The 12,719-nt window shown below is 42.4% G+C and overlaps 1 protein-coding gene across 1 annotated transcript in view; it reads left to right on the top strand.

The window, feature by feature from the left end:
- ANO4 (anoctamin 4) overlaps positions 1-12,719 on the top strand; it is a 183,989-nt gene that overhangs the window by 51,746 nt on the left and 119,524 nt on the right. The window contains exon 4 of the mRNA XM_084811771.1: positions 3,491-3,649. Within this exon, the coding sequence (XP_084667897.1) occupies positions 3,491-3,649 (159 nt within the window). The remainder of the gene's footprint in view (positions 1-3,490; positions 3,650-12,719) is intronic.

Genomic DNA, 12,719 nt, shown 5'->3' with positions numbered 1-12,719 from the left:
TTAAGCCATCTCTGATTTTACAATAGGGTGCCATACACATACTTTAAAATAACTTCTCAGACACAGTGGCAAAATTAATGCACTGTACAAAGTACCTTCACCATTCTGTCATTGATCTACAGACAGTGGAAAAGAAGTTCAAGACATTGGTCATGACTTATCTGAAATAAAACAAGCACATTTATCCATTATGTACAAATGATGTACAAAAATGCATATGTCAGGAGAACTGTGTTCAAAAATGTGTATGTCTGTATATGGATATTTCTGTAGATGCTTTAAAAAATGCAAACTACTGCAGAAATGGGATGTAGCAAGTGTAAGGTTGGGAAAATGAGACACTGAGTGAAACCAAAATTGACAGATTCATCCATCCCTAGGTAGAACAAGGTATGTGCCTTCCAGAATAGTAATATCACTATGGAAGTAATACCTCTGGAGGCAAAGGCAGCCTTATTTTCTGTTCTTCTATCTTACTGTGTTGGCTATTTTCCACTGGGGTGAAAGGTATTGGGGAAGATGTTAGCCAAATTCAGTGATGAAGAAAGAACTCTGAAAGAACAGATCTAGAAATAATTATTTGGGAAACATCTAGAACTAGAGATTTGTTTTATGGTCTGAATGAACCAGAGGTGGTGGTGGTGGAGTGATCCCCTTCTACATAGCAACTGGCAAGTTCAGAAATAGTAAATAGATGGCCATATTCAGGAAAGTTTCTGTAAGCCAGGAGGCATTGGCACTGGTATGTTTTCCTTAGCTGGCAGCTTTTCCTTCTCATCAGCTAGTGACACACTTGGGATCATGTTATGTGTGATATATGCTCTGTTACAAGCAATAATTGTTCTAGTGATGGAAGTTAGTCGACAGTTCTGCTGCTGCAGCACAACAAGCCAAAATAGAATCAATTTAAGTTTCACGTAGGGAAAAGAAGGAAGGATCACTAAGCTATGTTGTATTGCCATTTATACAGGTGTATTATTATTAATACCCTCTTCCACAAACCCTCAGATACAATTAGCAATAAGTATGCAGCCTCCATGGAGGGAAAAGCAAATAAAAAGTTGGGTAGATTAGAATAAAAAGATTACGGGGGTCTATCGCCTAGAAGCGGCCCCGCTAAGCCAAGCATTAAAATAGCCTGTTCCAATTTACCTCTACCTTTGCTTAAACATTCTCTGTGAGAACCAGACAGGGCCAGGGTTACATGTAAGCATGATCGGGCACTTGCTGAAGGCCCACCCCCCACCAGGGGCCCACTAACAAGAATCCCCTGGAGTTGATCCTCCTCTTCACCGTTGCTACCTGCTTGTTGACCCACCTCCTACGCTGGCCCAGACAATGGTGGGGGTGAGAAGAAGGAGCAGTAGATGCCACTGCCTACTTGCTCATTGGCTGTCTGCCTGTCGAGCAAGCAAGTGGTAGTAGTGATGAGAAAGAGAATAAGGAGCAGTAATAGATGGTGACAATGGCAGTGAGAAGGTAGACTCTCTGAGGGAGGTGGCCCATTGAGGGAGCTTGGCCAAGAACCCTCAATTTTATTTATTTATTTATTTATTTATTGCATTTATACCCCGCCTTTTTTCCTCTTGCAAGGAACCCAAGGCGGCTTACATTATCCTCCTCCTCTCCTTTTTATCCTCACAACAACCCTGTGAGGTGGGTTGGGCTGAGAGTGTGTGACTGGCCCAAAGTCACCCAGTGAGCTTCCATGGCCGAGTGGGGACTAGAACCTGGATCTCCCAGCTCCTAGTCCAGCACTCTTGCCACTACACCACACTGGGTCTCAAACACCTGGAACCAGATTTCAAGGGAATCCATTAATTTTTGGCCTTCCTCTGAAATGATTTTCCCTGAAGGCAGATCTCACTCTTCCCATGAAGCTTTCACAGAGGGCCATAACCACTGAATGACCAGACCAGATGCTCTAGCTTTGGTCAGAATAGATTTCTGTTCTGAAGTATGTCAGGTGGGCATCAGAACCTGGCATTCTCTGGCAGCGGCCAGACCAGTGTGCTAGTGCCTCAGCAAGATCCACTGCTGAGGCCTGCTCTGGACCCTCTTTTTCTTTCTTTTTTAAAGTCGCATGCAACACTGTGCAGTTGGATCGAGCCATCATTTTAATTTCCCACAATTCTGCAGAGCTCTGGTATGTAAGGGCATTATAGAAAATTTAAATGGCACTGAGATCCAGCTGCTTGAGCTGTTCAGAGCACTGATCGGACCACTACTGCATAAGGCCAGGTAACCAGTAGAGGCTGGTGGCTGCCATGTCAATGGGGCGGTGAATCAGATCTGGTCTGGGTTTCAGTCAGAACTCTAAAGGTTCTTTAGAAAAGAACCCTGGAGCATCCAGGGTGCTCCACTTCCACTGCAGGTAACTCTACCAGGAAAGGAGCCACTCCTTCAGTTGAGAATAATGGACTGTGTATGATTTTTTATGTTTACATCTGTTTGAAATTCTTCAGTACAAACTTTCCCATTATGTTTCAAAAATAATTAGAACTTCTGCATAACTTTGTGTTGAAAAATTTTGTGTTTGTGAAATCTTCCCTTCTTTATTTGTCTGGTCTGCAGCTTGCCTAAAATGCCCCGCGGCTTTGAATATAGGAGGCAAGGTTGATTGATTGAGTGATTGATTGATTGGACAGCCAGCATGGTGCAATGGTCAGAATGTTTGACTAGGACTGAGGAGACCTGAGTTCAAATAGCCACTTAGCTATGAAGCTCATTGTGCAACCTTGGGCTAGTTATCGTCTCTCATCCTACCTCACAAGGTTGTTGTGAGGGTAAAGTAGGAACTATGTATGCCATCCTTTAAGGAAGGACAGGTTATAAACGTTATATTTCTATCCTGCCTTTCTCCCATGCACAGAAGGACTCCAAAGGCAGCTAACAAACAAAATTTAAAACATACTTTTTAAAAATTTTGATATTTTATTATATTTATTAAAGTTTCCTGCAGAAAAATAGCAAATAACAAACAAATAAAAACAACAGAAGAAATACAAACTGTAATGCAATAGCTTATTAATCACTCTGCATCATTGGGTAGAACTGATTCACAAAATATTTAGAGCAAGAACTGATAACATCCATAGCATAAAAGAGCTATCTTTCTAAAAGTGATGGAACACATTTTAATTGCTACTTATTCAAACAGCACAGCAGAACAAAATAGTTTTCACCAGCTTTCTGAGCGCCAAGAGATAGGGTTCACCTGAGTCTCCTACAGTGGATTCCACAACTGAGGAGGGTCCATATGCCCGCCTTCTAATGATGAGATTTGGGGGCACGGCCTTCACTGAAGACTGAGCAGGCAGACCAGATTCTGATGTGTTGTGATTAATTAATCCCTCAAGTTTAGTGGTTCTCATACATATTTGTAATAGTTTTACGTATCACACCTTTTGTACTGAAATCCTGTGGTTTTGAGCAGTGTTAAAACAAATACCAATAGAGTATAACAAATACTTTTGCGTTTTCTTCACAGGGAACACCAGGAAACAATAAATACAGTGGGTTGTATTTTAGGGATGGAAAATGTCGGATTGACTACATCTTGGTATACAGAAAATCCAACCCACAAGCGGAGAAAAGAGAAGTGTTTGAAAGAAATGTCAGAGCAGAAGGACTTCAAATGGAGAAAGAGGTGGGAGGACTTTCCTGGTTAATATTTTTAAAATTCAAATCTGCTTGCAGGCTCTAGGCAAACAGGGATATTCCTTTGCAATTAATAACATAACACAATGGATTTCAAGACAGAGAGGCATTTACACAAAGGATAACTTGGAAAAGGTTGTCAGCTAGGATACCTTTCCATTCCTTTGTAGCAATATTAACCAGCTTGACATGTTAGCTCTAAACATTTCAATTGCCATACGTGCCTGTAATGCCATTGTAATTTCCTGCTTTGTTGCCAACATATTTTGCGAATTTACATTGTGAATGGTCTTAGTAAGCTTCATTCAAAGCCCTTTGTTATTTTTTTCAGAGGGTAGGACACTTGTCATGTTTCTTACCTCACCCCCTCCCTGAGCAAGTGCTTTCACATGGTGATTCTCCTTACTCTGGGTTTGGCCATCACGTAGCAAATCCCAATCCGCCATATCAGGTGTTGAATGTTCAAATTGGCCATGAAACATGCCTGGCATGCACCATGTAGGTTAATTTGCCGCCACTACATGCAAACTGCATCTCTGTCTGCATTATCTGTACTGTTACCGGCATTTTTGCAGGATCCCTATGTGATCAGTACCTCTGCATTACTGTAAGTTCCTGATTCTTTGCCCCCCACATGTTGATTCTACACACATTTAGGGCGCAATCCTATGGCTGCTAGTCAGAGGCTAGATGGCCATAGGAGAGGTCGGTTCCCTGAGAACAGACCTCCACCCCTCCCGCGCTGCCTTATACGCAGCACTGAATGGCCCCACACTCTGAGCTTGGAAGAGGAGTGTGGAGCAGCAAAAACAGGACATTCCTGGGGGCGTGTTGGGGCAGGGAAGTCAGAAATGCTGGTATGACACATCCTACATGTCGTCCGGCTGCTGCTCCCCATGCTCCGAGGTCCCATGGCTAGACAGCTGAAATTGGTTGTCTAGCCCTAAATGTAGGGCAGCTGAAGTATGGAGGGGATGATCCCCTCCGTGCTTCTCCTGCCCTGTATTGGATAGGCGGTCGCCTCCGAGTTCAGAGGCAGCTGCCTACCCTGATAGGATTGAGCCCTTATCGTCTGAGAGAGGTAAGATAATATACTTTTAGAATCAGATTGGAAGGTAATCTGTATTGTCTCTGATGTTTCGTTGTGCTTTTCCGCTATTGCATGTGCTACAGTATGTACAAGTTCCTTCATCCATTCCATTACTGATGCTGAGTTGTATGTGCCCCAATTTTAAAAGTACTCAACAGGAATTTTAAACATCCATAAAATGTGGAATAATCCAAGCACGAGACAGAGACGTGGCTCAGTTAAATGGTCTTGAATTTGCTAATCACTTGTGTGTTAAATAGCAGAGTGGAAGATTATGTGAACGGTTACACAGATACTGAGTTATTCTTATCATGTAGTAGTTGGATTAAGAGATAAAGGGGTCGTGCTAAGTACCTCATTTACATAATGGGAAATGTGTTTTAAATCTCTTCCACACACATCTTCAAACAATCCCAGTCCCTTCTTTATTTACACTTTCAAATAGACGATGTAGTCTGGAGCACGTTGACAGATGAGACAATGTAGCTTGTGTGCATCTTCCTAGTATTTAATGTGTCTACAGAAAGATAGGAAGCAACTTTTTAATGACTCCACTGTTAAGCACTGTGCACAAGTCATCCTTCATGAACTTTCTACAGTGTATCTCCCTGCCCCTCTCCCTTTGCATAGAATCTGGGTCATAGGTTCATGCAAAATTTACTCCATTATTTTATACCATGAACAGTAATTAATTTTATTAGTTGCTGCCTAAGACTGTATTTTGGTGACTTTTTTTTAGCTATATAGCCCATAATTCTGATATGCATTTATTACACAGAATCAAGGGGAAAGTTACAGAATATAGATACTGATTTCTTAGTTTTAAGAACACAGAGCCTTTACTAATGAAATGTGCATTTTCAAACAATATATTTTAATAGGCCTTTGTGGTCTGTGAAGTAAACAATATGCTTCTATGTATCCTTGACCACAATTATATTTCGTATTGGAGGATTTCGAGACATTACACTTTGAGTTACAGGTTCTGATGCTTGGATACATTTTTCTTGCAACTGTGTAATGGTCCTTTTTCAAGCTAATATTATTGTACTGCATAGTATATACATCTTCGTTAACAATTCTGCCACTTCATCATTCCTTTCCTTTCCTTTTATTGTCTTCCTGATATCTAGCTTTATTTCTTATTAATACCATTTGGTTTGGTGTGTGACCTGTTAGTAATTGAACATTTCTCAGTTTTTCAGAATGATCAAAATGAAGTTTCAGTAAGTGAGTTTTAAGTACAAATGGGGACCTCAACCTAATGCTGGCAATGATATGTGAGTAGGACCAGCTCTAACAATTAATCTTAAACAGAGGGGTTTCCTCCCTATCCATCAAACCTGATCTTGTGACTTGTTGAGATTCCATGCCCACAGTCAAACTAGCCTGTTGCCTTTGGCTTGCTGCTCCAGTGAGCCTGAGATCCACAAGCCTAATAACTGTGAATGCTATTATGCCTCAAGCCTGCACCCCAGGCAACTAGACTTCTTGTTTTTCCCCTACCTCAGTATTGCTGGAATGCTTCAAAGCATATGGTTCTGCCACAGACATGGCAGTGAATGGTTAGTGGGAAGCCCTGCTTTGGGTATATCTGTAGTGCATTATTAGAAAAGGAAGTGGTTTTACCTATATCCTTTTCTCATAACATTTTGGCTTATAAATAAAAAGGTGATTTGCAAAGTGTAGTTTTACGGGGAGGAGGAAAATCAATATGATGAATGACTTAGTCAAATTGGGAACAATCCAAAGAGTTAAGTGCATGTAAAAGCTTTTTCGAATGGAATGTTATGCACTTAATGGCTGGCTTTTAAAAAGGAATCACGTGAGCATCTACATATAGAAATGGATTAGGGACTGATAATTCATTTTAACGTTTCCAGAGTTGGATCCATAAATGGGATCCAACAGAAATCTAGGATCTAGGGTGGCCATTTTCATTTCACCTTGGGAAATAAGCCACCTTGGAGTTTTCTGCAGTGGCTGGGAGGGGCAGGGAAATCTGAGCAGGGATTTCCCCCCCCTGAGGTCATATAGCGTTGGAGGGGAGCAACCTATGGACCCTCAGACACTATTTAGGGACTATAGGATTGCTCTCTTAAGTGTTTTGTGGATTGCACACATAGCGTTACTTGAGTTGGTTATGTTAAATTCTAAGTGATTGTTAACACTTCTCTGCATTTAAACATAAGAAGCTGCCTTATGCTGAGTCAGATCTAGGGATGTATGGACTGTGTAAAATCCACTCTGTGTTTCGCAGATTGTCAGGTGCTTTTTGTTCTGTTGTCCGCCCACAGACGGATGCAAATAGTTTTTTTTTTGGTCATGTGGAAAAATACACAAATAATTACGTAAGTATTTACATAATTTACTTTAGTATGTAATATTTAGCATATTGTCCCCCATTCCATTCAACGTTTCCTCAGCCGAAATGTATGTATTTTCCTACAAATTTATATGCGTAAATTTCAGGAAAGTAAAAAAAATCATCTGGAAGTCCAAGGACTACACGCTGCCTGAGGGGGCCGCTCCGCAGCAGATTCTGCATGTCGGAATTCTAGAGATCCGAGCTCATTTTAGTCCGTCTTGAATTTCTCCAGCATCCCTAGTCAGATCATTGGTCCATCGAAAACAGTTATTGTTGACACTGTCTGGCAGTGGCTCTCCAGGGTTACAGGCAGGAGTCAGCCTCAGACTGAACCTGAGATCTTCTGCATGCAAAGCAGTTGCTCCAACACTGAGTTATGGGCCTTCCTCAGAAGCAGGAATCAGAAGAGCCCCAGGTGCTCACCTAAGATGCTTCCTTGCAGCTTTGCCAGTTTTTCCTTGCAGAACGTTGCTAGTTTTTGTTCAAGCCCTTCATGCCCTGTCAGAAGCTGCAGGGGAGGATCCTCCAGCCCCCATCAGTGGTGTCTCATGGGCACAGTGGAGGGGAGCTACTGTGAGGAAGGGGAGCCTGAAAATTGCTGGCATGCATGTGGAAGCAACCTTGCAGTCTCTGTATCACGACCATACTAAATAGGTAGCTATTACTCCGTATAATGACAGTTCATATAAATAAGTATTTCAGTTTGGTAGCCTGAGCATGACCCATGATGATAAGCTTCATTGAACTTGATGACAGGTAGCGTGTTCGTAATTTGTTCTTTGATACTAGTGCACCTCACGTTAGCAAATTCTAACACCTTGAAAAGGTGTCCAGTCCTCCAAGTGGCCAATGCAAAAAATGACTTCGCCACATGAACATGGATTGCACTACTGCACCAGTTTGAGAATAAACATTTGCTGTTTATTCAGAATGAATTGTCTTGGCGTGTAATTGGATTCCTTCTATTGTTAAGTTGTTAGTTTGGCTGAACACCTATGCTAGGAGCTGCAAAGTTTGCTTGGTGAGTGGTCAAAGAAATTGTTGAAGGATGTTTGTCCAGAGAATGGTCTAAGATCATGGGATGTGGTTCTACTGCTGAAGCTTGGCCTTTACTCTGTCTGGGAACCACAGGTAAGCTGGCCTCAGTTCCTTGGAGGAAGAGTAAGGGGTATATGGCTTGCTAAATAAGTAAATAAATACATGTACTTGGTGCTGGTCTAAGATTACTGGACTTGTGAGCTTGTTATATATTGCCACCTCCCAAGAGAGGTGTGGAAAGCAGGACACGTTTAAACTATATGTAGTCCCTATGATTTTATTTCCATTTTCTGAGCATACCTCCCAACCCTGTCTCTGAAATGGAGGCTAGAGACTGTCTCAGAATACAACTTGTTCTCTATTAGAGAGTCTACAAGTGGGATCTGCAACAAAGTGTTGCAGTGTAGAATGCTCTTGTTCAGGGGGCTGGCCAGCCATGCCTTTATTAGGACACTATTCCTCCTCCCCACTCCCTCATTTTCTATTTTTCCATCAGTGGGCATTCCATGATCACTGCTCTGTCCTCAGGTGGTTTTGCAGGCAGTTTCCTGATGGATTTAATGCCAAAGATTCTTTTGGGGGGTCCTTCTACAAACATTGGGGTTCACCCAAGTCTGCTGATAACTCCGTCTTGTGCATGGATGATGCTGTTTTGGCTACATAAGGACAGGCACTCAGACTATGTGTTCCCTATTCACATACAGGACTCAGATCATGCAGCTGAACTGCTCAAAAATAGAATTTTGACTTTGCCTGAAAAAATTCTTAGGTTCAAATATTTATCAAGCTAAAAGCCAGAAACACAAAAGGGGAATATTCCTTACCATAAATGGTAGAGAGCAAAGTCTTTCAAGTGAATGATTAGCATCTTCTGTGCTAATTTTATGTTTTACTTTGAAGTATTGTGTCCAAAGTCTTTTTAATCTTCCACTTAAACTTTAGGATTTTGCCCTAGTTCAGATGCAATCCATACACTAGCAATTTGTTTTGGTCCATTCAGTTTCTTTCTCTACATTGGGTTGTATCCAGCTATCAACAGAAGAAGGTTCCATTCATGGAAGGAAAATTATGCTCACAGAATGGGTCTTTCCTTGAGCACCTTTATTCTTCCATGAATAGAAGTTTCTTTCATTCGCAGTATGACTGTGACCAGGTTCACATGATCCCAGAGGGAAAATAAGCCACACTGGTTTATTTTCCCTCCCCGCGTGTGCTGGTCACAAGCTGCCGAATTATCCTTGCCAGATGTGGGTTGTCCTGATGTCTGAACCTCGTGAGGGTGGGTGGCTGGAGTGGTTTACAAACCATCCTGAAACTGATAGCTTCTTCTAGGGTTTCAGGGTGGTTTGTAAACCACCCACCAGTGCCCAGCGAGGGCAATTATGCTAATTAGGCAGCTTGTGACCGGCATGCACAGGGATCCATGATCATGTGAACCTGCCCAGTGTTGGATACAAGGCATTATCTGTTGGATGACAAATCACTCCATTTAGGATAAGAGCACAATACAAAAAATAGGTGGAAAAAACTAGGTGGATAATGTCCACAGGCTGCACATACGATTACATCCTGCTGTGCACATTGCTAATAAGTGAAGACAGCAACAAGACAGTTGTAGCTTGTCATATACAATGACTTGCCCATTTTTGCTAGTGGAAGTAAATCTATAAGTGCAAGAGGAATTGTGGTGTCCCTGGAAGTCAGGGGTGCCCCTCAGATATTTTGGACTATGACTCCTATCAGCCCTAGCCATCATGGCCACAACAAAACTGGAAGAGTGACTGGCTTTAGTTAAATATATAGCAGCCTAGCTATGGTATCTGCTTGTTTTTAATAAGAGGTAATGGCACTTTGTAGATCTTTCCTTAGAACATCGGTATAGTGATCGAGTAAAGGGATAACAGTGAGCTCACTGTTATCCCTTTAATAAATCAAAATTACAACTCTCTGTGCTATACAGAGAGTTACTTTACTTAAAGAAGGTGGCTTTACAGCAAGAGCTGTATGGTTCCAGGAAGCAGAAAATCAATCTAGCTGCTCTCTACCCTTGTCCCAAACCTCATGCAAAGCCAATTATTTTATTGCTTCTGCAGTGAAGCAGGATCCATTCTAGTTCCAGCTTCTTTGTAGGCCTTCACATCTTTCAACACTAGGCTAGAAAATGAGTAATTGTCACTTTTCCAATAAGAGTTTATGTTCTGTACTTTTGTGCTACATGTCTGAGAAAAAATGTAAACGTCAATGTAAGCATCAAAATGTCACTAGGGGACCTTTAATTGTTCTCTTACTTTCCTGCTTTGAGCAATAAATGACATTTCTGGGGCAGCATGTAACAGCTGACATGCACCAGAGCAAGGCAATAGGCACTCGTTGAGCAAAGCTCCTTACATTCGTAAATATTGGGATTTGCCACCAGGCACAGTCTGAGTCTGAAAGATACTCTGCAATCAGCATCTTCCTACATGTGATTCACTGTAACAGAAAAAGGTGCTGCTGGGCCATGACTTTATTTCAGCTTAAATTGAAGAACGTCGGGAAAACCACTAAACCATTCAGGTATGACCTAAATCATATCCCTTATGAATATACAGTGGAGGTGAGGAATAGATTTCAGGGATTAGACCTGATAGACAGAGTGCCTGAGGAACTATGGACGGAGGTCCGTAACATTGTTCAGGAGGCAGCAACTCAATCCATCCCAAAGAAAAAGAAATGCAAGAAAGCCAAGTGGCTGTCTGATGAGGCTTTACAAGTAGCTGAGGAAAGAAGGGAAGCGAAAAGCAAGGGAGAAAGGGGAAGTTATATCTGACTGAATGCAGAGTTCCAGAGAATAGCAAGGAGAGACAAGAAGGCCTTCTTAAATGAACAATGCAAAGAAATCGAGGAAAACATTAGAATGGGAAAGACTAGAGATCTCCTGAGAAACCTGTACGAGGGTCAAGAAGCAACAGTAAGAACCAGACATGGAACAACCGATTGGTTCAAAATTGGGAAAGGAGTACGACAAGGCTGCATATCGTTGCCCTGCTTATTTAACTTATATGCAGAGTACATCATGAGAAACGCCGGGCTGGATGAATCACAGGTCAGAATTAAGATAGCCGGGAGAATTATCAACAACCTCAGATACACAGACGATACCACTCTAATGGCAGAAAGCGAAGAGGATCTAAAGAGCCTCTTGTTGAGGGTGAAAGGGGAGAGTGCAAAAGCTAGTTTGAAACTCAACATTAAAAAACCTAAAATCATGGCATCTGGCCCCATCACTTCCTGGCATATAGAAGGGGAAGAAATGGAAGCAGTGACAGATTTTACTTTCTTGGGCTCCAAGATCACTGCAGACAGTGACTGTAGCCATGAAATTCAAAGACGCTTGCTCCTTGGGAGGAAAGCTATGGCCAACCTAGACAGCATAGTAAGAAGCAGAGACATCACCTTGCTGACAAAGGTCCGTCTAATCAAAGCTATGGTTTTCCCAGTAGTAATGTATGGCTGTGAGAGCTGGACTATAAGGAAGGCTGAGCGCCGAAGAATTGATGCTTTTGAACTGTGATGCTGGAGAAGACTCTTACAAGTCCCCTGGACGGCAAAGAGGTCAAATCAGTCAGTCCTAAAGGAAATCAACCCTGACTGCTCATTGGAAGGACAGATACTGAAGCTGAAGCTCCAATATTTTGGCCACCTAATGCGAAGAGAAAACTCCCTGGAAAAGACCCTGATGCTGGGAAAGATTGAAGGCAAAAGGAAAAGGGGACAGCAGAGGATGAGATGGCTAGATAGCATCACCGATGCAATGAATATGAACTTGAGCACACTCCGGGAGAGAGCAGAAGACAGGAAGGCCTGGCGTGCTATGGTCCATGGGGTCACGAAGCGTCGGACACAACTTAACGACTGAACAATAACTACAATGCATTAGTTTAGCTGTAACTGCATATTTATGTAATACATATTTCCTTTCTGCAAGACAGCATAGTTCTGTTTCCTTCCTTGCTTACCATAGGCAATTCTAGCTGCTGCTGTCAAGAAAGACAGCTGAACTCAGTCGGTTGGAACCAGACACTTAGGGCTCCTTCACATGGAGCTTTTATCCTGCTATTGTGATTGCTTACTCATGGAACTTTGCGAGTCCTTTTCATGATGTCGTTAACTTCCAGGGCACATCCAGAGGTATTTTCTGGTTATTTCACCTCCAAAAGATCCAGAACTAATGAACCATTTTTTAAAGTCGGAATGTAATGCAATTGAACAGCCACTAGATAGCACGGTTTCATTGTGTTCTATGGAACCTTGAAAATAGGGATGTCAGAGAATTCCGCCACAGATCTCGGGGAGGCCGAAAGCCAGTGCATTCGGCCCCCCGAAATCGGTGGTGGAACGGCCTGCCCCCCCACCCCCCCGGGACGAGACTTACCTGGGGCGGATCTTCCGGGCGGCGGCAGTTCGGCAGCGGCGGCTGCAGCGGCCGGTCTTCCGACCGGCTGCTGCCACCACCATTTCCAGTTTAAAAAAAAAAAAGACATGATAGGCTACATAAAGATTTATGTAGCCTATCACGGCTAG

The sequence above is a fragment of the Heloderma suspectum genome, chromosome 7 (assembly GCF_057233095.1).
Source record: "Heloderma suspectum isolate Gila_16-S chromosome 7, 16-S_ref, whole genome shotgun sequence".
In the NCBI taxonomy this organism is placed as follows: Eukaryota; Metazoa; Chordata; class Lepidosauria; order Squamata; family Helodermatidae; genus Heloderma; species Heloderma suspectum.
Note: the sequence above shows the minus strand (reverse complement) of the source record. Positions and strands in the feature narration are given on the sequence as shown.